The sequence below is a fragment of the Bufo bufo genome, chromosome 2 (assembly GCF_905171765.1).
Source record: "Bufo bufo chromosome 2, aBufBuf1.1, whole genome shotgun sequence".
Lineage (NCBI taxonomy): Eukaryota > Metazoa > Chordata > Amphibia > Anura > Bufonidae > Bufo > Bufo bufo.
Window position 1 is genome coordinate 539,587,533 of NC_053390.1, and position 27,363 is coordinate 539,614,895.

Consider the following 27,363-nt stretch of genomic DNA (forward strand, 5'->3'; position numbering starts at 1 on the left):
GACATCATTAGTCTTCTTACTAAAAAGATGGCTATTTAAAATAAATTGTTAATGCTTTACTGATTTCAGTCCATATCAGCCTGATACAATACACAACATGTTTTCAGGCTAAATTCCACCGACTGTATTACTTCATGTCATGTTATTGTCTGTATGATGACTAGAATATTGGTTAAAGGGTGGCCGTGCACATATGTTTATAGCCCGCGTTGGCTGTGTTCACATAACATATTCTTCCATGTTTAACATATATATTGAGGGAAGAAGGATGCAAAAGGAGGTAGTACAATGAAATCCTATAGTGTTTGTTCCTGGTCGCTTCAAGTCCCCTCGGGACCATGAAGCGCATAGGTCCTGTGACCACTGAAGCCAGTCACAGGCTTCAGAAGTCTGAGGCTTGAACAGCACATCACTGCTGTGATTAAGATTTCCACCAAGCAAGAAATGTTTCCTCCCTAAGTGGTGTCAACTCAACTTTTGCTTCTTGTAGTTTTTTGGCATCAACCTTTTTTTTAAATTTATTTATTTATTTATTTTTAGATTCATACATTTGGTTGTGGTATGGAACGCGTTCTAATTATCTAATGAGGATGCTGTGGCATTCCTAATCACATAGACTTCCTGAGCAGATGTTAGTCTAAATTTACCATAGTTGATGAGCGAAGGTCTTTAGCTTTGCTTACAAAAACACAATCAATCTCCATATACTTAATCCATAAAAATGTATTTTTATTTTTTTTCCTCTCAAGGCCAGACGTGATGAAAGTCCAAAAGTGGATGAACATCTTGCTAAAAAGGATGCTGAGGTAAATTAAGCTAGACATGCCTTCCCTGCAGCTCTGAGCTAGTGACATGTGATAATGATATACACAGTTTACCAACCTTACTTAGCATACTAATGACTTGTAATTTCTTCTTCTTAAAGGGAATCTGTCACCTGCTTTAACCATTTTTAAGCTGGCACCATCGCTATGTGGACTAAAGTACCTTATTTCCAGCAGTCTTCTTTTTACTTGATTTCGTTTTGTAGTTTTGATATAAAAGCTCTTTTTCTGATATGCTAATTAGGGTCCAAGGAGCCCAGAGGGGCGTTTTTTTCCCTCTCCGGAGCCCAGTGACGCCCCCCTGCAGTGCCCAGCCCGCCTTAATTTGAATTCCAAGGATGCCTCCTGATCATCAGATAACCTCCCACAGCCCGGCAAACGGTTCCGCCCCCTCCCCACGTCATAGTCTACCTTATAGAAATGCCCGTCCTTCTTCCTGTCTGCGGCCCGAAAACTCGCGCAGGCGCAGTACCGTCTGCGGCCTGCGCGATCATCAACGTCCTGAGGGCAACAGCGCTCAGGTCACATCACTGGGCTCGGCGCATGCCCAGTGAGACTTTTGAGGCTGTTGCCCTCAGGAGGTTGATGATCGCGCAGGCCGCAGGCGGTACTGCGCCTGCGCGAGTTTTCGGGCCGCAGACAGGAAGAAGGACGGGCATTTCTATAAGGTAGACTATGACGTGGGGAGGGGGCGGAACCGTTTGCCGGGCTGTGGGAGGTTATCTGATGATCAGGAGGCATCCTTGGAATTCAAATTAAGGCGGGCTGGGCACTGCAGGGGGGCGTCACTGGGCTCCGGAGAGGGAAAAAAACGCCCCTCTGGGCTCCTTGGACCCTAATTAGCATATCAGAAAAAGAGCTTTTATATCAAAACTACAAAACGAAATCAAGTAAAAAGAAGACTGCTGGAAAAAAGGTACTTTAGTCCACATAGCGAGGGTGCCAGCTTAAAAATGGTTAAAGCAGGTGACAGATTCCCTTTAAACCGTCCTATTTATCAGTTATTTTTCACTCCATGTTTGATATGGTGAAAGAATATTTTATCGCATGGTGTAAATAATGGCAGCAGTTTCTCTAAATTGTAAGCGTAAAGGGAATGTGTCATAAGATTTGTATTCTAAATATATATTTTTTAGATATTTAGTTTTGTCTTTTTATGGGACTATCCATATAAAAATTCTATTCTAGTTTTCACGCTGACCACTAGAGCGGTCACAATAAGCTGACGCTTCCAGTTTGCTATAAGACACTTGTCATCCCTGCTGTATATACAAGCACAGGATGAGGAAAATCATATCAGGTGACCTTGTGTATGAAAGTGGCTGTACTCCATCACTTCCTAATCAATTGACTTCCATTCATTTCGGCTACAATAAAGTACTCCCACCTTACTATACTGTGTATAGAAGAAGGAAGAGGGTGTCTTCAATACTGCGCCCCCCGGGGGATTTAATTAATAAGTACCTACAACATTTAAAAAGACCAACACAATATTACAGTATCTGCATATGTAAATCTGTATAGAATACATTACACATTCTCTTTAATGTTGTGGGTCACAATCCCTTTCCTGGTCTCCAACTGGTGAAACAATCAGAAGAACAATATAGTGTAGATAACATTTTTGGATAATATTTTTAATCCCTTCCTGCAAAACAACATACAGTAACTATACATGGTAGCTTTAACCAAGCTAAGGCAAAGCAATGTACAGTTACATTGCTGGGATGGAGTGCAAGGGCAGTTGTGCCTGTGCCATTGGTATTGAGATCTGGTTGTAATTTAATGGACTTCCCCTACAATAGCCAAGATTGCAGTTAGCTCCGATCCTGGCTATTCATCCCCTTAGATGTTGTGGTCAATAGCAACCACAATATCTAAGCGATTAGACAAAGGTCGTGGGATGCCAGTGGTTGGCATGGCAGCCGCGCCTAACAACGGCTTTGGAGATCTGCCATTTACCTATGTCTATAAGACCCAGGAGGCAGGATATAATAGGCAGCCTGTCTTTAGTATACTCACTAGCAAACTTTATGTACAGTTTAAAGGGATTATCTCACTTCAGCAAATAGCAGTTATCATGTAGAGAAAGTTTATACAAGGCACTTACTAATGTATTGTTATGATCCATATTGCCTCCTTTGCTGGCTGGATTCATTTTTCCATCACGTCATACACTGCTTGTTTCCATGGTTTTGACCACCCTGCAATCCATCCTCACTGGCCGTGCTTGCACACCATAGGAAAAAGCCTAGGTGCGCTCCCATGGTCCCGGCCACCAGAGAGGCCAGCTCTTTTTCCTATAGTGTGCAAGCACGACCACCACTGCTGGATTATACGGTGGTTGTAGCCATGGAAACAAGAAGTGTATAAAGCGATGGAAAAATGAAAGCAGATAGCAAAGGAGGCAATATGGACAATCACAATCCAATAGTGAGTGCCTTGTATTAGCTTCCTTTACATAATAAATGCTATTTGCTGAAGTGAGACTACCTCTTTAAGTGCAGTGTATTATGTATATGACTAAAGGATCTTCCATGGTCTTTGCCCACCACCACTCCTCTCTTGTTGGATGGACAGCCGCCGCCTTGCTCACCCTGTCTATAGCTCAGGACTCTAGCAATCTGGCTCACCAGCGTCTCTCTCTCCTTGTCTGGCAGTCCTGGCCACCAGAGTAATGATGTTCTCCCATGCAGGTTGAGCCCTGCTTCCTGAATTTAACCTTTACCTGCTTGCCCTGATCTCGGACTGTTTATCATACTGCACGTACTTTGCCTGTCCTGACCTTGGCATGTCCCTAACTCCAGTGTTGCCTAATTCCTGACCCCCCGTAGGTCAGTAGTCACTTGAACATAGGCTACTCCAAGAGTTAGCGGTCTGGTGGTTCCCCTGCAATGGAGACTAGTACAGGGGTTAAAGGTTGAGGACCTAGGAAACCACTTCGATAACTGTAGGATTAGCCTCAGGTCAAATCGTTGACTCAATGAATCTGTTTTGCTATTAGATCGCATGTTCAACACTCCTAAAAAATTTAAAAATAAAACATATACAAGTAGTAAGAGGGTATATGTTTCGTCAAACTAAAAGTGACAGGTACCACGCCCCCTTTTATACAGATAACCCCGCCCCTTTTATATTGATTGATATTGTTTGATATAAAATTTATAGTGTTTGATATAAAGTTTATATCGCTTGATATTAATTTTATATCGCTTGATATTGCTTGATATAAACTTTATATCGCTTGATATTAATTTTATATCGCTTGATATTGCTTGATATATATAGTATTCGTCCATTAAGGTCTTACCACTTCTGACAGCTTCTGACTACAGATGGCAACATCTTCCAAGACATTCTTCTCAGATTACTGTTAGGGGCTAAAACAGGAAGTTGAGCTTTCTGACAGACGCAGGACAGCTTACTACAGATGGTGAAATCTAATGTCCGGCAGTTACAAATTAAAAATAAATAAATTTGATATTTTGGCTATGCCCATTTATAACAGTTGATAAGTTTTTGATATAAAATTAAGATTTGGGCATAAAAAGGCCTATAATAAACATATAAATTCTTATAAAACATAATCTAACATGTTGTGGTTTACAACAGGACCCCAGCCTATATAAACATGACACATTCGGGGCATGGTTAGCACAGAGATACGTATGCACATACAGGCATAGGTCCCTAAGACATTCAGCTGTTTTAGACTTTTCTACAGACGTGCTCATTAAAACGTCTGGACATTCCACAGGCTGTATTCTTGTAATCGCGACGTTTCTAATGCATAGGTTACCCCATCTATCTAAATTCTATCTCTCAATTTATCTACCTATCTATCCTTATATCTATCTAGCTATCAATTATCTATCTATCTTTCTATCTACCTAGCTATAGTCTATCTTTCCATCTATCTGTTATCTATCTATCCATTTATCTATCTATCAATCTATTTTTATCCAGACAACTGTATATCTATCTATCTATCTATCTATCTATCCATCTATCCATCTATCTGTTATCTATCCATTTATCTATCCAACTATCTATCTATCCAGCTATCTGTTATCTATCTGTGTATCTATACATCCATATACCCCATCTATCTAAATTCTATCTATCCTTCTATCTATCATCTAGCTATCAATTATCTATCTATCTCTCTATCTACTTATCTATAGTCTAGCTAGCCATCTACCGGTTTTCTATCTATCTAGCAATTTATCTACAGCTCTATCCTTCTATCAATTATCTATCTTTCTATCTATCTACCTATCTATAGTATATCTTTCCATCTATCTGTTAGCTATCTATCTATCCCTTTATATATATATCTATGTTTCTATACATCCATATACCTCATCTATCTAAATTCTATCAATTTATCTATTTATCTATCTATATTTCTATCTACATATCTATGTATCAATTACCTATCTAGCTATCTATTCTGTCTATCTACAGACATGTCAGGACATGTCCTAATATAAAGTCTATACATATATCTATCCATCTATCTGTTATCTATCTATGTAGCTAAACAACCATATACCCCATCTATCTAAAATGTATCTATCAATTTATCTATCAATTTATCTATCTATCTATCTATCTAGCTAGCTAGCTATCTCATATCTATCTATCTTTCTATCTACCTATCTATAGTCTATCTTTCCATTTATCTATCTATCTATCTATGTATCTATACATCCATATACCCCATCTATCTAAATTCTATCTATCCTTCTATCTACTATCTATCTATCTAGCTATCTATCAATTATCTATCTATCTCATATCTATCTATATCTTTATCTATCTGTCTTTCTATCTACCTATCTATAGTCTATCTATCCATTTATCTATCCAACTATCAATCTATCCATCTATATGTTATCTACCTATGTATCTATACATCCATATACCCCATCTATCTAAATTCTATCTATCCTTCTATCTATCTATCAACTATCTATCTTTCTATCTACCTATCTATAGTCTATCTATCCATCTACCTGTTTTCTATCTATCAATTATCTATCTATCTACTTATCTGTAGTCTAGCTTTCCAGCTATCTATATTTATAGTGCTTGATATTAAATGTTATATTGCTTGATATAAAATTTATATTGCTTGATATAAAATTGATATACTGTTGTGCACTGTCACAGATGTCCTAAGACATATCCTACACAACCAACCCCCAACACTCTGTGTCAATACACACCTTAGTATTTCGCTGTGCCAACCATCCCCACCACTCTGTGGCAATACACACCGCAATGTTGCAAAGTTGTATTCATTTAAAATGTTTACACAATACAAATTTTCAAAAATGTTGTACAATATGCTGTAAAAATGTCAAAATGATCAATTTATACGTATATCTATCTATCACAATCTAACGTTTCAATAGATAAATATTTTATCTATTTATCTATCAATCTATCTAACAATTTATCCATTTATCTATCTATCTTTCTATCTATTTCTAACCATATAGCTACTATAACACGGCTATCTAACAAACATCTATCTATTTACATTTCTAGCTATCAAACATCTATTTATCTTTCTATCTAACTGGCTGTCTTTCTATCTATCTAGCTATCCATTTTATCTATTTATCTAGCTGCTAATATCTATCTAACGTCCAATCTTTCTATCTATTTTCCTATCAATCTATCCATTTATCTAACAATTTATCCATTTATCTATCTTTCTATCTATTTCTAACCATCTAGCTACTATAACACGGCTATCTATCAAACATCTATTTACCTTTTCTATCAAACATCTATCTATTTACCTTTCTATCTATCAAACATCTATTTATCTTTCTATCTATCTAACTGGCATTCGTTCTATCTTTATTTATATCTATTATCCATCTTTCTATCTTTCTATCCATTTATCTAACAATTTATCCATAGCTACCACATAGCTATTTATCTAATTATCTACCAATCTATTTTATCTATCTATTTATATAGCTTCTAATATCTATCTAACGTCCAATCTTTCGATCTATTTTCCTATCAATCTAGCCATTTATCTAACAATGTATCCATTTATCTGTATTTCTATCTTTCTATCTATCTTTCTATCAATTTTTGTATCTATCCAGCTATCTAACAATTTATCCATTTATCTATCTATGATCAATTTATCCGTATTTCTGTGCCAATATAGACAGACAAACCCTAACACTCTGTCAATACACACAGCAATGTTGCAAAGTTGTATTCATTTGAAATGTATACACAATTCAAAATTTCAAAGTGTTGTACAATATGCTGTAAAAATGTCAAAATGATCAATTTATCCATATAGCTATCTATCTTTCTATCCTTCTATCAATCTATCTATTTATCTTTCTATCTAACCGTCTATCTTGCCACGATCTTTCTAGCTATCACATATCTATTTATCTATCAATTTATCTATCAACAATCTATCTAAATATCTGCCAATTTATTTATCTAGCTTCTAATATCTAGCTTACAGCCGATCTTTCTATCTATCTTTCTATCAATCTATCTATATATCGACCTATCTATTTAAGCTGTCTTTCTATCTATCTATCTTTCTATTATATAACTTTCCATTATCTTTCTATCACATATCTATTTATCGATCTATCAATTTATCTATCCATTTATCTTTATATCTATCATGCCATTAAGCTGTCTATATATCTACCTATCTTTCCACTTTCTATCTATCCATAGATAGGGTTTTACGGGCCGCCGATCCGGGTGATTTCATACAATTGCGTTTAGACGGCGGCGAGACGTTTGATTTGATTTTTTCTAATAGGTATTCTAGAGATGGATTTAGAGCCGAAACATGTTGGACAATATCGCTAACGCTTTACAGAGTAACGCGGAGTGCATAGCCGGTAATACACTTAAACTAGTTGTCATCATTGTTAGGTGCCGCCGTGGTGGGGCCAGAAGACATTTGGGTGGTGTCGCGTATAGTCGGATTATTGATCGTAAAAAACAACATTTATACGATTTTAATAATTACGATAATAACGTCTGTCTGGCCGCTAGTGCTTACGCTATTTTGGAGGGTGCTGCTTTGAGCGACGTCGCCTTGTTAGAGAAAGCTCAACAACTGCATAGAGACTTACAAATACCCGAGGGGTATTTGAAGCGTCGTAGCGTCCGGCATTGTGAGCTATAAACGTGTAACCCGAAAACTTACCGTCGGCAATAAATCGCACAAAGTCAAGCGTACAGGATTTTCCGCTAAAATGCCAGGAGTTGGGACTTCTGCCAGCTTCTTACTACAGAGGGCAACATCCCCCCAGACATTCTTCTCAGATTACTGTTAGACAGAGTGTTAGGGTTTGTCTGTCTATATTGGCACAGAAATACGGATAAATTGATCATAGATAGATAAATGGATAAATTGTTAGATAGCTGGATAGATACAAAAATTGATAGAAAGATAGATAGAAAGATAGAAATACAGATAAATGGATACATTGTTAGATAAATGGCTAGATTGATAGGAAAATAGATCGAAAGATTGGACGTTAGATAGATATTAGAAGCTATATAAATAGATAGATAAAATAGATTGGTAGATAATTAGATAAATAGCTATGTGGTAGCTATGGATAAATTGTTAGATAAATGGATAGAAAGATGGATAATAGATATAAATAAAGATAGAACGAATGCCAGTTAGATAGATAGAAAGATAAATAGATGTTTGATAGATAGAAAGGTAAATAGATAGATGTTTGATAGAAAAGGTAAATAGATGTTTGATAGATAGCCGTGTTATAGTAGCTAGATGGTTAGAAATAGATAGAAAGATGGATAAATGGATAAATTGTTAGATAAATGGATAGATTGATAGGAAAATAGATAGAAAGATTGGACGTTAGATAGATATTAGCAGCTAGATAAATAGATAAAATGGATAGCTAGAAAGATAGAAAGACAGCCAGTTAGATAGAAAGATAAATAGATGTTTGATAGCTAGAAATGTAAATAGATAGATGTTTGTTAGATAGCCGTGTTATAGTAGCTATATGGTTAGAAATAGATAGAAAGATAGATAGATAAATGGATAAATTGTTAGATAGATTGATAGATAAATAGATAAAATATTTATCTATTGAAACGTTAGATTGTGATAGATAGATATACGTATAAATTGATCATTTTGACATTTTTACAGCATATTGTACAACATTTTTGAAAATTTGTATTGTGTAAACATTTTAAATGAATACAACTTTGCAACATTGCGGTGTGTATTGCCACAGAGTGGTGGGGATGGTTGGCACAGCGAAATACTAAGGTGTGTATTGACACAGAGTGTTGGGGGTTGGTTGTGTAGGATATGTCTTAGGACATCTGTGACAGTGCACAACAGTATATCAATTTTATATCAAGCAATATAAATTTTATATCAAGCAATATAACATTTAATATCAAGCACTATAAATATAGATAGCTGGAAAGCTAGACTACAGATAAGTAGATAGATAGATAATTGATAGATAGAAAACAGGTAGATGGATAGATAGACTATAGATAGGTAGATAGAAAGATAGATAGAAGGATAGATAGAATTTAGATAGATGGGGTATATGGATGTATAGATACATAGGTAGATAACATATAGATGGATAGATTGATAGTTGGATAGATAAATGGATAGATAGACTATAGATAGGTAGATAGAAAGACAGATAGATAAAGATATAGATAGATATGAGATAGATAGATAATTGATAGATAGCTAGATAGATAGATAGTAGATAGAAGGATAGATAGAATTTAGATAGATGGGGTATATGGATGTATAGATACATAGATAGATAGATAGATAAATGGAAAGATAGACTATAGATAGGTAGATAGAAAGATAGATAGATATGAGATAGCTAGCTAGCTAGATAGATAGATAGATAAATTGATAGATAAATTGATAGATACATTTTAGATAGATGGGGTATATGGTTGTTTAGCTACATAGATAGATAACAGATAGATGGATAGATATATGTATAGACTTTATATTAGGACATGTCCTGACATGTCTGTAGATAGACAGAATAGATAGCTAGATAGGTAATTGATACATAGATATGTAGATAGAAATATAGATAGATAAATTGATAGAATTTAGATAGATGAGGTATATGGATGTATAGAAACATAGATATATATATAGATAAAGGGATAGATAGATGGCTAACAGATAGATGGAAAGATATACTATAGATAGGTAGATAGATAGAAAGATAGATAATTGATAGAAGGATAGAGCTGTAGATAAATTGCTAGATAGATAGAAAACCGGTAGATGGCTAGCTAGACTATAGATAAGTAGATAGAGAGATAGATAGATAATTGATAGCTAGATGATAGATAGAAGGATAGATAGAATTTAGATAGATGGGGTATATGGATGTATAGATACATAGATAGATAACAGATAGCTGGATAGATAGATAGTTGGATAGATAAATGGATAGATAACAGATAGATGGATAGATAGATAGATATACAGTTGTCTGGATAAAAATAGATTGATAGATAGATAAATGGATAGATAGATAACAGATAGATGGAAAGATAGACTATAGCTAGGTAGATAGAAAGATAGATAGATAATTGATAGCTAGATAGATATAAGGATAGATAGGTAGATAAATTGAGAGATAGAATTTAGATAGATGGGGTAACCTATGCATTAGAAACGTCGCGATTACAAGAATACAGCCTGTGGAATGTCCAGACGTTTTAATGAGCACGTCTGTAGAAAAGTCTAAAACAGCTGAATGTCTTAGGGACCTATGCCTGTATGTGCATACGTATCTCTGTGCTAACCATGCCCCGAATGTGTCATGTTTATATAGGCTGGGGTCCTGTTGTAAACCACAACATGTTGCAACTATTAGCACATTAATTAGTTGCTGTTTTACAAATAGTTAGATTATGTTTTATAAGAATTTATATGTTTATTATAGGCCTTTTTATGCCCAAATCTTAATTTTATATCAAAAACTTATCAACTGTTATAAATGGGCATAGCCAAAATATCAAATTTATTTATTTTTAATTTGTAACTGCCGGACATTAGATTTCACCATCTGTAGTAAGCTGTCCTGCGTCTGTCAGAAAGCTCAACTTCCTGTTTTAGCCCCTAACAGTAATCTGAGAAGAATGTCTTGGAAGATGTTGCCATCTGTAGTCAGAAGCTGTCAGAAGTGGTAAGACCTTAATGGACGAATACTATATATATCAAGCAATATCAAGCGATATAAAATTAATATCAAGCGATATAAAGTTTATATCAAGCAATATCAAGCGATATAAAATTAATATCAAGCGATATAAACTTTATATCAAACACTATAAATTTTATATCAAACAATATCAATCAATATAAAAGGGGCGGGGTTATCTGTATAAAAGGGGGCGTGGTACCTGTCACTTTTAGTTTGACGAAACATATACCCTCTTACTACTTATACAATTTTGGTATTGCCCTGTCCATAATGACCCATCCTAAAAAGTTATCGTGTCTTATAACCTAAGTGGTGAATGGCATAAAAATAAATAAAAAAATGATGGATGAAGGTGGTGCCATGGATATCGCCTGTTTGGATTTCTGTAAAGAGCTGATAGGTAAATTATTGAAAATTAGCCTTAATGAGATTCCATTGTGGGAAGGCAGTAGTGGAAGGAAGTACGATACGCGGCTGCATAACCAGGTATAACCTGTAGAAAGAGGGGAAAAAACTGGCTTCCACTACAACATATTGTAGTATATTTTTGTTTAAAATACAGTAGCAATGAATATTATCTTATTATTTTTGTACCTTTCAAGATTCTGTATAATGCTGGAGAGAAAAAATGGGGAACAGATGAAGATAAATTTATTGAAGTACTTTGTTTGAGAAGCTTTCCACAGCTTAGGCTAAGTATGGCATTTTTATTAATTTTACATAAGGCTTCGTTCACATCACCGTTCAGCCTTTCCGTTCTCCTGCTCCGTTTAGGAGCAGGAGAACGGAAAGGACGGATAAGGCACATAACTGATGCCAAACTGAGTCTATAATGGGGTCCGTTATTTTTCCGCTCAGAAGATGATTTTGAAGCGGAGACAAAAGTAGTGCATGCAGGACCTTTCTCTGCTTCAAAATCATCTTTTGAGTGGAAACATAACGGACCCCATTATAGTCTAGGGGGCCTAAGGGCTCAGTTTGGCGTCAGTTATGTGCCTTATCCGTCCTTTCCGTTCTCCTGCTCCTAAACGGAGCAGGAGAACGGAAAGGCTGAACGGTGATGTGAACGAAGCCTAAAGCGTGTTTTTCTTTACACAGGGGAACATTAAGTAAAAGAATGTGTCATCAGAATTTTTTTTAAATCCTGTTGTAAAGTTATACTTTTTTTTTTTTTTTTTTTTTTTTACATTTTCCATGTCACCTTTTATAATAAAAAAAATCCATAATCCTGCAGTTTTTGAACTGTACACTAGGCCTAATAATATGTTGAGTCCTTCTGTTCTGGACTGGTAACTTTTTAGTAGCCATCATATTAGAATTATAGGCAGAATTACAATGACAAATAACATATATAGATATCACAGTGATGTCACAGCTCATCTACTCCTTCCTGACCTCTGCCCAAGTCGCAGAGCATGCCGAGAAAAATCTTAGAACAAAAATCTCATCACAATGCAATCTTGTTCAATCCTTCAAGTCTACTTCAAGCTTCACCCCTCCATTCAGCAGCTGTGAAACATAGAACATAGCCTTTCGTGTTCAAGTGAGAAATAGTTCTATACTCGCGACCAGTGACAAACACCTCCATTCTTTTTATTTTTTGAAAATCTTCATAAAAACAATTCACACCATGAGGGATGCCAAGTCTCCACCACCTTACTCATACATGAGGGAGGAAGAAGAGAATGGGTTTAAATAGTGGCAATGACCAATCATTCGTAGATTTACACCCAGTTGTGCAAGTCTTCATTCTGTGTTTGACTAACTATCGCTAGAAAAATCTCCCATATAAGTCAATTAGGTCCCTTCCGGTATATTGTTTCTATGGCCCATGTGAATGCTGTCCAAGAAAAGGAAGTCTTGACATTTTCTAGGACTAGTGGCTACTGTGAAGACTGCAGGATTTTAGGATTCTTAAAAAGAATATGGATGGTGACATAGAAAATAAAAATCACCAAAAATTCTATTCTAAAAAAAAAAGTTAACAACATAAAAACTTTATTTAAACAGTTGGTAATTTTCTAATAACTTGTTTTACTCGCCGGTTTTAATCTATCCTTCCCTGGCATCAGATGTGCCACAATAAATAAGAGGAGCGTGCCTATTAATGTTTGTTGCATATCTGTGCATACCCCAGAATTGAATGGTTCCACATCCATCACACGGTGCGCACGCGGCCGGTGCCCGTATATTGTGGACCCGCTGCTTGCAGGCCGCAATACGGGCACGGCTGGGCAACGGCCGGGTGCATGTGGCTTAAGGCTGAGTTCACACTCCAGTTATTTGGTCAGTTATTTCCATCAGTTATTGTGAGCCAAAACCAGTAGTGAAGCCTACTTAGAGATCAGGTGTTAAGATTTGATTTCCACCTATTCTGTGCTTTTGACCTGCACCTAGTTTTGGTGCACAATAACTGGTGGAAATAACTGACCAAATTACGCAAAAAATGTCTGACTTTTTGGTACCACTTTCTTGGATTCTAGTGCATCAGCAGTTAGAGTGCTCAATGCTAAATTGACCCACTGTCTGTCTATCTACAGCATTTGATGAATATAAGAAAATCTGCAATAAAGCTATCGAGGATAGTATCAAAAGTGAGATATCCGGTCATCTGGAAGATCTCCTGATTGCAATAGGTAATACACTTGCTGACTGTTCACGAACTGTGCTGCTCATAATGAATGTAAATGCCTTTCTTTTTCTAACTTTAAGGGTACTGCAAAGAATTTACATGTTCATATTTGTTAGGTATAGCTCCTAATGTTGAAGTTCAGCTTTAGAACATGAATCATGAACATATTTTGTTAATAATAATAATAATAATTATTATTATTATTTATATATATATTTTTTTTTGTACAAGAAGTTGAGAAATAAAGAATTTCAGTATTCATGTAGACACTAGGCTGTAGAAGGATTCCTTTGTAAGAGGAACATGCAGATTGGCAGATTTTAGTTAGATATAATATATCGGTCTTGTGTCCTGTGTGTCATATGACTACTTTCAAATCTGCGCTTTGGTTTTCAGTTTTGAGATCCGGCAGAGGATCTCAAAACCGGACAAAAACAGTCCTGTTTGGATGCAGTTGTGTTAAATCAAAATGGAACAACCGGATCTGTCACTAAAAACAATATAAGTCAATGGGTGCCGAATCCTTTTTTTTTAAGGATCTGAAAAATAGGGGTCTGGCACCATGGGCAACTCATAAAGTCCACAAACAAAAATCCAGCTCACCATATATCCATCTTCCTCCCTGCACGGAACAAAAATCAGTCCATAGACAATGTAGAAAAAGTTCCAGCACTTGTAAATCGTTTCGTTGCTTCGTCTTTATTTTCGGTAACAAATTACAGTATGTGGACACCACCTTTCACCACCGCACAATTGTTGCGTTTCGAACTGTAGCATTCTCAGGCCTCTTGCACACGAAGGATTTTTTTCCGTTTACGTTCCGTTTTTTGCGTTCCATATATGGAACTATTCATTTAAATGGATCTGCAAAAAAACGGAAGGTACTCCGTATGCCTTCCTTTTCCGTTCCGTTCAAAGATAGAACATTCCCTATTATTGTCTGCATAACGGACAAGGATAGTACTGTTCTATCAGGGGCCAGCTGTTCCGTTCCGCAAAAAATGGAATGCACACGGACGTCATCCGTATTTTTTGCGGATCAGCTTTTGGCGGACCGCAAAATACTGAAAAAGCCATACGGTCGTGTGCAAGAGGCCTTAGTCGTAACCGTATGGACTGCCAAACCTCCAGGTTTAAATAGATAAATAGATCCACTCCCCCAACCAACAATGGGAGGCGGAGGGGAACCACTTCCCAGAGGCAGGGCACTCCATACCTCTGTCATGTGCTACACCTGAAATCTGCATTTAACAGCATACAAAATAAATTTGTGTATATAAGTCCCACAGCAAACTAAGTATAAAATACATAGTACAACAACACATTTCCAGGGCACAATCTATTTCAAATCCGGCACTTATTCTGAATCAGGACTCTAGCCTCAAATATTTTTGCCCTAAAAAGCTGCAGAGTGTAAATGGGATAAAAAAATCAAACATGAACATTAAGTATAAAATAAGAAGACATCTAAATTACTAAGACATCTTCATATAACTATCGGTGAAACAAAGTAATGGCTGATATTCGCTTATGCATGTTGGATTACAGCAGTATTAATAAAAATACATTAGTTCTTTCCTCAAACTAAGACCCTGTGGATATCTGGTATTCAGTCGGAATATCCAATATCCCTTCGGCTGCAAAACCTTTTTTTTCCATATTACCTCCTCTCAAAGGAACAGGTGCGAAAACTAGTTAAACCACGGTTATGTACGGTTATAAAATGATTGGCCGCATTTGATGTAGCCATCGCTGAGGGGTTAGTAATGTAATTAACATGTTCCAGCAGTCTTGTTTTAAATTTCCTGCTGTAACACCCTATATACATCAGATCACACATTGTATATTCAATGACATAAATAATGCCCATTGTATTGCAATTAATATAGCTTTTTATTGGAAATGTTTCCGTATGTGTAGAATTGTGAAAAGAAAATTGTTGGTGTGACCTATTTGCACATTTTGCATGGGTGTCCTCCACGTTTGGTAAAACCTAGGTATTTTATCCAGTCACCAGATGATTTATTTGCCGTGCGTGTAAAAAGTAAAGAAGGAACAGTAGCCAATGTACTGGGTCGCCTTGATACGATTCTACATTTTTTAAGGTGTCGTATAGAATATTGTCCTCATACAAAATAGGAAGACATTTTCTGATAGCCTGTTGAATTTGTGTGAACTGGCAACTGTATGTAAGTACAAGTGTAGGTTGTTCTAAATCTGTTGTCATTTGTGGTTATGTTAGTCCTTTTGGGTTTAAACAATAATTCGGTTCTAGATTTATTTGACGCTATATTCAGAGCTCTAGATAACAACCAGTCAGGATAACCCCTCTGGGACAAACGTGTCCGAATTAACTGACATTCGCTTGTAAACAATTTCTGCGAGCCCAGATAAATTCTCCTACTGGAATGGCTTTCAAAGTGTGAACAGGATGATGACTATTAGCTTTTAATATTGTATTCCCCGACACTTTTTTTGTGGAACGTTTCTGTACAGGTAGTCTGATTTTGATAGCCAGTCAATTTTAAATCCAAAAAATGTATAGTGTATGAATCGGAACACATGAGTGAACCTCAAATTGTACGGGTTATTATTTACGTAGTCAACAAAGGCTGATATGGCAGATACATCGCCGCCCCATATTAGGAGCTGTTCATCGATGTATCTGCCATACCAGACCACCTCGCACGAAAAGGGGTTATTTTCAGAAAAGGTATATCGCTCCTCCCAATATGCCATAGTTAGATTGGCTAATGAGGGTGAGAATTTTGCCCCCATAGACACACCCCTTATTTGGACAAAAAATGTATTGTCAAAGGAGAAATAATTGTGTGTCACCTCCAAGATATAGTCAATAAACTTCACTGAATGTTTGCTGTACCTATGGAGGTGATATTCCAATGCAAGAATAGCTACATTATGGGGAATAGAAGGATAAAGCGTGAACGAAGTATACTTTCTGTGTCGCTATTTGTCATAAAAACTTCTGAGTACATCGGCAATATCTCGAATATAGCCCGGTACCCTTTTAACAAGTGGCTGCAGCAGGGGGTCCAAACAATCTCCCATCCTTTCCATCAGAGAGCCAATGCCCGAAACAATAGGACGCAGTGGGGGTGGGGGGGGAACCACATTTTTTTGTGACCTTTTAGTAATGCATGTATTATGGGTGTAACTGGTGCCTCCACATTCAGAAAATTGTATTGTCTGTGGTCGATAAAATCCAGATCTCTCCCTTTTATTAAGGATTAAGGTGTGTGTGTATTTGTTTGTTTTTTTGTTTTTTTTATATTCAGGTAAAGTATTTTTATCCAATCTCTGATATGTGGAAGCATCGGACAATAAGTCCATCATTTGTTGGTAATATGTTTCCTTGTTTAAAACCACCACCGATTCCCCCTTTGTCTGCCATTTTAATTATAATATCAGTTTTACCTTCTAGCTCCCTCAAAGCATTTCTTTGTTTTGTGGTTAGGTTATGATTGTTTCGGGTATCACATTTTTGATACCCATTCGATACGTTTGTCCGGTATCAACCTCGATACCGGGATTTGACATTTTTCGATACTAGGATGCGTTACTGTGCAGTCTAGTATCACAGAGCATGGAGTGCACTGCTCTCAGCGCGCTCCATGTTCTATTCAGCAGCACAGGGGAGACTGAGTCACTCTCTCCCTCCCCCTGTGCCTCTGCTGCCACTGCCACCAATGAGGAGAGAGAGGGCGGAGGAGGGGCAGGCGCACTGCGCCACCAATGAAAGTTAATGTTTAATACAAATACAGGATGCTGGGTGTAGAATCACATAGCCGTTGCCCAACCTCCTAAAAGCTGCGATCAGCGGCAGTTAACCCCAGAGGTTAACTGCCGCTGATCGCAGCTTCCTGTCAGAGGCTGGATGACGTCTATGTGATTCTGCTGCCCGCACCCAGCCTCCTGAATTAAACGTGCCCCCTCAACCCCAGCAGTATTAAAATCATTGGTGGCAGTGGCCACAGGGTCCCCTCCTCCTCATTGGTGGATGCTTCTGGGGACCATGACACCATTACGGACTTTGTTCCTTTTGTCAAGTCCGTCATTGGCGCTGCTATTGCCGAATTTTGTATAAATCTTTGGTAGTATCCAGTAATCCCTATAAAGGCTGCCTTTTGTTTATTTGTTGCTGGCCTCGGCCAATTCCGTATATAGCCTCCAGGCTTACTATATCCCTGCCAATAACATATCCGAGGTATTTGGCCTCTTCCAGTCCTACGGCACACTTATTTCTGCATTTATTGTAAGGCCTGCGTCACCTATAGCATCTAGTACCGCCTGTACTTTACAGAGGTGACTTTCCCAGTCTGCAATAAACACAATCACATCGTCTAGGTAAGCTGCGTAACTACTATAGGATCTAAAAATTAAATCCATCAACCTCTGGAATGTTGCTGGTGCCCCATGTAACCCAAACAGCATGTTGTTGTACTGGAACAAACCTTCCAGGGTGGAACACGCCGTTTTTTCCTTAGCTTTATCCTTTAAGGGAATTTGCCAATACCCTTTTGTAAGGTCCAGAGTCGTCATGTACCTGGCCCCACCTAGTTTATCAATTAGTTCATCGACCCTGGGCATGGGATATGCATCAAATTTGGAGATTTCATTTAGCTTCCTAAAGTTATTGCAAAATCGCCATGTCCCATTTGGTTTGGGAATCAACACTATTGGGCTGGACCACTCACTTTGCGACAATTCAATTACTCCAAATTCCAGCATACGCTTCGGCCGAGACTGTTTCATGACTGGCTTCCGGTGTAACAATATCATGTTTTATCAGGTGGGTTCCCCTGGGTAGATCTGATAACTTTCTTTTGTTCCTTTGCAGGAACTGTTTTACTTCCTGCTGTTGGGCTCGAAGAGGGTCTCTCCTACTTTAATTATGGGGGCTGGATGTGGTGACCTACTACTCTTGGGACTAGCAGCGACCAAGGCCTCCCTATCATTCCAACTTTTTATTAAGTTCACATGATACACCTGATACTTTTTCCATCTTCCTGGTTGATGCACCTTATAATTTACTTCTCCTACCTTTTCTACTATTTCATAAGGGCCTTGCCATTTTGCTAGGAACTTACTTTCGACTGTTGGCACCAACACTAATACCTGGTCGCCCAGGCTGAATTGCCTAACTTTTGCCCAGTTATATACTCTATGTTGGGCCTTTTGCAGTTGTTCTCTAACAATGGGCAAAACATTTTTGATTCGCTCCTGCATTTGCACCACATGTTCAAAAATGCTTTTATATGGGGTGGCCTCGGCTTCCCAGGTTTCTTTTGCCACATCCAACAGTCCCCTTGGGTGTCAACCATAAACTAGCTCAAAAGGCAAGAAACCTGTAGAAGCCTGCGGCACCTCCTAAATGGAGAACATCAGGTATGGAAGGAGACAGTCCCAGTCTTGACCGTCTTTTTCCACTACCTTTTTTAGCATATGTTTCAGGGTTTTATTAAATCACTCGACCAACCCATCTGTCTGGGGATGATACACTGAGGTACGTATGTGCGCCGCCTTCAACAACCGCCGCAGATTGTTCATTATCCTGGACATGAATGGGGAGACTTGGTCGGTTAGGATTTCTTTTGGGATCCCCATCCTAGAGAACATAAAGAATAACTCTGCGTGCAATATTTTTAGAAGCTATATTTCTCAAGGGTACCGCTTCCGGATATCGTGTGGCATAGTCTATAACCACAAGGATGTACTGGTGTCCCCGGCCCGACTTTACAATAGGCCCTAGAAGTAGATGTACTTTGTATTATGTATTTTATACTTTGTTTGCTGTGGGACTTATATACACAAATTTATTTTTTATGCTGTTAAATGAAGATTTCAGGTGTAGCAAATGACAGAGCTATGGAGTGCCCTGCCGCTGGGAGGTGGTTCCCCTCCCCCTCCCATTGTTGGTTGGAGGAGTGGATCTATCTATCTATTTAAACCTGGAGGTTTGGCAGTCCATATAGTTACGACTAAGAACGCTAGGTTCGAAACGCATCAATTGTGCATAAGATAAGATGCCTTTTATTGTCACTGTACAATACAATGTACAATACAATGAAATGTTGTTTGGAGCAATCCTAGATGCCATGGACAGAGGAACAAGAACTGACATTTAAATTAAAGCATTACACTAGAAAAAAACAAAACCTTGCACTAGAAAGCATTACTATTCACAGTTCACAGCATATCTATAGCAAGAGCAAAGTAGGAAGTGCTTATGAGTATATATACACACTGATTCAGACACCACTGCAGACAAGAGATCATCATGGGTTCATGAATGCAGCAGTCACTTTCAGTCTGTGGTAGTTTCTATCCTAGGAAGGGGCAATAGTCTCTGAGCATTTAGGAGACTGATTGCTTTGGGGTAAAAGCTGTTCTTTAGCCTAGTGGTGCGGGCATGTAGGGCTCTAAGACGCCTACCAGAGCGTAGGGGAATGAAAAGGCTGTGGCCGGGGTGAGTTGGATCCCCGCAGATAATTTTTGCCCTGTTGCTGCAGCGAGCAGTGAAGATGTCATCCAGTGATGGTAACTGAGTACCAGTGATTACCAGTATTTTATCAGCATTGGTGAAAGGTGGTGTCCACATGCTGTAATTTGTCGCCGAAAATAAAGACGAAGCAACGAAACGTTTTAAAAGTGCTGGAACTTATTTTACATTGACCATGCATTCTAGCACACAAATATGCTTTGATCTACACCATTCGATTGTAGCCCTGGCTCTATGTTTAGAGTCTTTGTCCTGCTGGAAGGTGAACCTCCGCCCCAGTCTTAAGTCTTTTGCAGCCTCTAACAGGTTTTCCTCCAGGATTGTCCTGTATTTAGTTCCATTCATCTTCCCATCAACCCTGACCAGCTTCCCCGTCCCTGCTGAAGAAAAGCATCCCCACAGCAAGATGCTGTCATCACTATGTTTTATGGTGGGGATGGTGTGTTCAGGGTGATGTGCAGGGTTCGTTTTCCACCATGCATAGCGTTTTGTTTTTAGGCCAAAAAGTTCAACTTTGGTCTCACCTGACCAGAGAACAGTCTTCCACATGTTTGCTTTGTCACCTACATAGCATGTGACAAACTAAAAATGGGACTTCTTATGGCTTGCTTTCAAAAATGACTTGCAGCTCTTCCATAAAGGCCAGTGACCATGGGCCTCTTGTCTGCTTCTCTAATTATTGCTCTCCTTGCCTGGGCAGTCAGTTTAGGTGGATGGACATGTCTTGGTAGGTTTGCAGTTGTGCCATACTCCTATTTTCGGATGAAAAAGGCGGTTTCCCCAAAATGTCTTTCAGTGACATCTTGGGGACAAATTATGGGAAAAAAATAAAATAAAATATGATGTGGCAAAAAAATAGAATACAAATAAAAGAAAATGAAAAATAAGAGTGTTCACTATCCCCTAACAGTCTTTTTATGATCCCTTGGGGACACATTATGTGGCAAAAAAAAAAAAAAATATATATATATATATATATATATATATATATATATATATATAAATATAAATTAAAAATTATAAATAAAATAAAAAGTGCAAAATAGTAGAGTGTTCATTGTCCCTCAACAGTCTAAAAAGACTGTTGGGGGACAATGAACACATTGCTATTTTGCACTTTTTATTTTATTTGTATTTTTTTATTTGGGGGACATATTATGTGGCAAAAATATATTTAAATAATAAGTACCGTAATAAATCAATTATAAAAAAATACAATAAAATATTTAAAAAATTCGAATAAAAGTAAAAAATAAAAAGGAAAAAATTAAGTGTGTGTATTTGTAGCATAAATATATTAAAAATTAAGTTAAAATGGATAAAAAATACATAAAAGAAAAAACACCCACACCAACCAAAACTGTCGCCATTATTGCCCCATTCACGTAAAACTATACATATTATATAACAAAATAATGAACTAATTCTAAAAAAAATTTTGGTTTTAGATTGCATATTTTAAAAATTAGGTGCTATAGTTTGAAAAAAAAAAAACTTTTTAAAAATGTTTTGTACAGTTTCCCCCAAATACCCTATGTGTCAAGTGAAAAATTGTTGCAAAAATGATTTGGGTTACAAACTGTTCGAACCACCACGTGTGCTAAATTACTCAGGCCTGGTTATTAAAGTGTTAACCAACCGCTTTCCCCACTAGTAAGGGAAAATTCTTACTGTTTGTTGCATGGTGCCTGTAACTGTCAGGAGGTGGTAGTAACCAGGGAGCACCATCCTCTGCAGTGAAGGAAATCGCTGATTTATGAATAGGAGGCAGGAAGGAAATGTCGCCACTTTTCTGTAAAAATGACTTTTAACAAGTTCCTGTAGCATGGCCCCTGAAACAAAGATTCATACTTTACCTGCTTCATGCCGCCTTTCTTCCAGTTCCTGCACTTTTACACCTGTCAGTGCATGGCCATGGTCACATACACCGCTCCAGTCAATGACTGGCTGCAGCAGTGACCCACTGCTTGTGGCCACATCACCGCGGAAGCCAGTGATTGGCTGGAGAGGTGCATGTGACCATGGCCATGCACTGCCAAGTAAAAACAGCGGGGAGCAGGCAAGTCTAACTCTTCGGTTTCAGGGGCCATGCTTTTTACTGGGAAAGCCCCTAATACACAGAGATATTCAGGTCAATTACTGGGAACAAGTATTCATAAGAATGCTCATTCATGATAACTGGCCTAATCGTGCCGCACATCTGTGTGATCAGGGATGTGCTACTGATAATCAATGTAGCTAAATGAAGGAGGAATGACTGTGATAGCGATCATTCCTCCCCAGTCACTTTACATTGGCCTGTGTAATAGGCTGATGCAAATGAGCGCCAATCAACTGTTTTTTTATTTATTTGCGGCCCCTTGAAATAGAGTGTGGTGACAACGTGGCCCTCGGACCAAAAAAGGTTGTGCACCCCTTCTCTAGGGGATCTAATCATGCAGTTGCTTGACTGCTGATATAATACACTGCAGTTGTGGTTGAATGTGTCATCTGAGGGGTAAAATGGCCAGAGGTGGTGTTGGCACTGATCTTATTTGTTGCAGCAGATTGGCTGCTGGTGGTTCAGGCATAGCTCTTGTGCCATCGCCATCCCCACAGCATATATGTATGCCGCATTGTTCTAACTACATTGCACTAGTGTCATCTATGTATGTGATTCTGTGTTAGGGGGTTACTCCATATTATAAAAAAGGGTTGATTGGAACTATGTTTCATTGATATGACAGATACCCTCAGCTCCCTCTGTATACAGCAGCTGCTGTACTTAGAGGTTCCCTGTTTATATGTAAATAAAGTGAAATGGTTGTATAATTTAGCAGCTTTCTAATAAATTTTTTAGTTTACTGCTTTAAATAATTTTCAAGATTCTCCAGGGTCTGATAACCTTGAATACTTCAAGGTGCTTTTAACAGGTGGACTGCGCCGTGTATCCAGTCTCAGCAATCCTAAAAAGTAAAAATATCAAACGATGGTGCTATCAAGTAACATGAGGCATCTTATTTGCATTTTTATTAGCATGTTTATATCATGATTAACCTTTCTTTATCTTTCGTTTTATAGTGAAATGTGCAAGGAGTATTCCTGCTTTCTTTGCTGAAAGGCTGCACAAAGCTATAAAGGTGAATCTTTAACTTAAGCTTTGCATACACTGCCTATAGCACAACACATTTTTTGTATTTTGGGAAAGTAGCATGTATTAATTTCAATAATCGTTAGTCTAAAATATGTGGTTATCAAAGGGTTGTCCGCATTTTTTTTTTTTTTTAACGGGAGTCTGTAATCAGTAGCATCGCTATGCAACCAAACATAGTGCCAGATATGTTAACCTCACCTGATTCAAACCGTGCCAATTTACAACCATCCATGGCTAAATTGCAGGTAAAACCAGCTTTTTTTTTAATATGTAAATTATGCCTTTAGTGCAATCACCATGGCACCGTTGCGGTCATTGCACAGAAGCTCTGCTCCATTCACTGCCTAGTCCATCCCTTAGGCCGTAGGAACCTCTTGCCTGACGCGATCAATGGAGCAGAGTTTATGTGCCGTTAAAGCAACAGTGCTGCCCTCATTGCAGTAAAGGCATCATTTGCATAGTTCAAAAATGCCAATTTTATCTTCAAGGGAGCCACGGATTGGGATCAGGTGAGCAAGGCCTGTCTGGCACTATGATTGGTTGCGTAGATAATAGCAGACTACCTTTAAACCCCTCTCCCACCACCACCCAGCAGGACCTGTGAACAGTATTATACACTGCTCAAAAAAATAAAGGGAACACAAAAATAACACATCCTAGATCTGAATTAATTAAATATTCTTCTCAAATACTTTGTTCTTTACATAGTTGAATGTGCTGACAACAAAATCACACAAAAATAAAAAAATGGAAATCAAATTTTTCAACCCATTGAGGTCTGGATTTGGAGTCACCCTCAAAAGTAAAGTGGAAAAACACACTACAGGCTGATCCAACTTTGATGTAATGTCCTTAAAAAAAGTCAAAATGAGGCTCAGTAGTGTGTGTGGCCTCCACCTGCCTGTATGACCTCCCTACAACGCCTGTGCATGCTCCTGATGAGGTGGCGGACGGTCTCCTGAGGGATCTCCTCCCAGACCTGGACTAAAGCATCTGCCAACTCCTGGACAGTCTGTGGTGCAACGTTGGTGGATAGAGCGAGACATGATGTCCCAGATGTGCTCAATTGGATTCAGGTCTGGGGAACGGGCGGGTTAGTCCATAGCATCAATGCCTTAGTCTTGCAGGAACTGCTGACACACTCCAGCCACATGAGGTCTAGCATTGTCTTGCATTAGGAGGAACCCAGGGCCAACAGCACCAGCATATGGTCTCACAAGGGGTCTGAGGATCTCATCTCGGTACCTATAGCAGTCAGGCTACCTCTGGCGAGCACATGGAGGGCTGTGCGGCCCTCCAAAGAAATGCCACCCCACACCATTACTGACCCAATGCCAAACCGGTCATGCTGGAGGATGTTGCAGGCAGCAGAACGTTCTCCACGGCGTCTCAGGACTCTGTCACATGTGCTCAGTGTGAACCTGCTTTCATCTGTGAAGAGCACAGGGCGCCAGTGGCGAATTTGCCAATCTTGGTGTTCTCTGGCAAATGCCAAACGTCCTGCACGGTGTTGGGCTGTAAGCACAACCCCCACCTGTGGACGTCGGGCCCTCATATCACCCTCATGGAGTCTGTTTCTGACCGTTTGAGCAGACACATGCACATTTGTGGCCTGCTGGAGGTCATTTTGCAGGGCTCTGGCAGTGCTCCTCCTGTTCCTCCTTGCACACAGGCGGAGGTAGCGGTCCTGCTGCTGGGTTGCTGCCCTCCTACGGCCTCCTCCACGTCTCCCGATGTACTGGCCTGTCTCCTGGTAGCGCCTCCATGCTCTGGACACTACGCTGACAGACACAGCAAACCTTCTTGCCACAGCTCGCATTGATGTGCCATCCTGGATAAGCTGCACTACCTGAGCCACTTGTGTGGGTTGTAGACTCCGTCTCATGCTACCACTAGAGTGAAAGCACCGCCAGCATTCAAAAGTGACCAAAACACCAGCCAGGAAGCATAGGAACTGAGAAGTGGTCTGTGATCACCACCTGCAGAACCACTCCTTTATCGGGGGTGTCTTGCTAATTGCCTATAATTTCCACCTGTTGTTTATCCCATTTGCACAACAGCATGTGAAATTGATTGTCACTCAGTGTTGCTTCCTAAGTGGACAGTTTGATTTCACAGAAGTGTGATTGACTTGGAGTTACATTGTGTTGTTTAAGTGTTCCCTTTATTTTTTTGAGCAGTGTATATACCTGCTCCCTGCTGCTCGGCTACTGCTGGGTTACATGCTGCGTTACAGGAGAATGTAGTCACTTTGGTGGCCAGATATTGGCCAACATTTGCTCATTTTTACTATATTATTTTCTTTATTATTGTTATTAATAAAGGGTGCTGGGACAGATGAATACACTCTGACAAGAATAATGGTCTCCAGATCAGATATTGATCTTGTGGATATCCGTGCGGAATACAAGAAACTTGCTGGGGAGTCTTTATACTCGGCTATTAAGGTATGTATAGCAATTAAATTTTATTTTATCGTATGGTATAGTCTTTTCTCTTCAGGGAACCTTTCTGCCGGGTTTCAGAACATCTTGTAGTTGTGGTTTATTTATTAGATGCAGTTAAATGATGAATTTTAAAATTGATATCATGTGACTCGCCAAGCAATAGTTAACATGATTGGTGAAAGTCTTTATGGAACAAATCTCCATGCTATAGACTCAGATTGGTAAATTGTTTAGACTAATTTTCATTAACAGAAAGGACAAGAATCAGGCATTGTTTAAATTGTAGTATTACATCAGTTACAGCTCAATTTAGGATATTTCTCTTTGCTTCCTGCCTTTTGCAATGAAACATGTTTAAGGGGACGTATTTAGGGTGTACCATAACTTGAGGGAATATCAGCTGCCCTATTAGTAGTAATAAGTCAAAAGAACTGGACTTTTTGTATTTTCTCTTGCAGAAATTTCGCTAGTCATCCGACTGGCTTTCACAATTAGAATGACTTGTACAAGAAATCTCTGGCATTAAATACTGGTGACTCATGCTTCAGCAGACATCTGCTGCATCCTGTTTTAGCGCCTCTCCCGAGGCAGTTTAATCACATCCTATAGCTTCAGTCATGCAAATTGCAATCAACATCTTACCAGTCAATTGCTGACTGAAGCATGAGTCACCGGTATTTAATGCTGAAAATTTGTTTTACAAATCATTCTAATTGTGAAAGCCAGTTCACCAGTGAAACCTCTTCAAGAGAAAATACTAGTCTAGTTGCTTTGACTTATTACTACTGATATATCATGACCAGGATGAATCAGAGCCCTCACAGACAACTCTCTATGTTCATGCTACAGAGATAGCAAACGTTATCTTGACATTTAACACATTACATAGCTTAATGCATGAAACTTTCTATTTTCAATGGCATATGTTGTATTAAATGCTACAGTTAATGCCATCTGTTATTTGGTGGGGTCAAAACTATCCTTCGCATATAACTAGTTACATTTCTATCTTTGCAGTCTGATACCTCAGGGGACTATGGGGCAGCCCTGCTAAAGCTCTGCGGAGGTGATGACTGAAATGAAACGTAAATGTTTACTGCTGGGATGAAATAGGACCTTTTTAATATCATGGACACTGTTATGTATTGTGTTCCTGCTGCATGTTAACACTGCAGAAACTCCTGATGTATTACTATGTAAAGCAACACTTTTTCAGTGAAGCCTGACACTCTGATGATTATTTCTTTTGTCACTACTTTTGTATGTGTTTGATACTTCTTTCTTTTTTTTTTTTTATTCTTTATTTTCTGAATTTTTCAATATGAATACATACCAACAATAGCTTGTTGGCCATAGATTGTTATTATAAAGATAATGTTACAAATTATCAGGTAGAACATATAGTAACTTCATAAAATGTGTTTGATACTTTGACAGTCATTTTGTATTACAACAACAGAAAAATTGAGAATAAATACATGAGTTCATAGCATTTGTTAACATTTCAAACATCATTATACTTCACCCTAATAAAAAGACACT

The 27,363-nt window shown here is 38.4% G+C and overlaps 1 protein-coding gene across 1 annotated transcript in view; it reads left to right on the forward strand.

The window, feature by feature from the left end:
* The window catches only part of ANXA3 (annexin A3), a 53,405-nt gene extending 26,307 nt beyond the window's left edge, over window positions 1-27,098 (forward strand). The window contains exons 8-13 of the mRNA XM_040418027.1: window positions 750-806; window positions 11,692-11,785; window positions 13,630-13,725; window positions 23,302-23,360; window positions 25,699-25,821; window positions 26,839-27,098. Of these exons, the coding sequence (XP_040273961.1) occupies window positions 750-806; window positions 11,692-11,785; window positions 13,630-13,725; window positions 23,302-23,360; window positions 25,699-25,821; window positions 26,839-26,898 (489 nt within the window). The 3' untranslated portion in view covers window positions 26,899-27,098. The remainder of the gene's footprint in view (window positions 1-749; window positions 807-11,691; window positions 11,786-13,629; window positions 13,726-23,301; window positions 23,361-25,698; window positions 25,822-26,838) is intronic.
* Window positions 27,099-27,363: the final 265 nt, after the last annotated feature.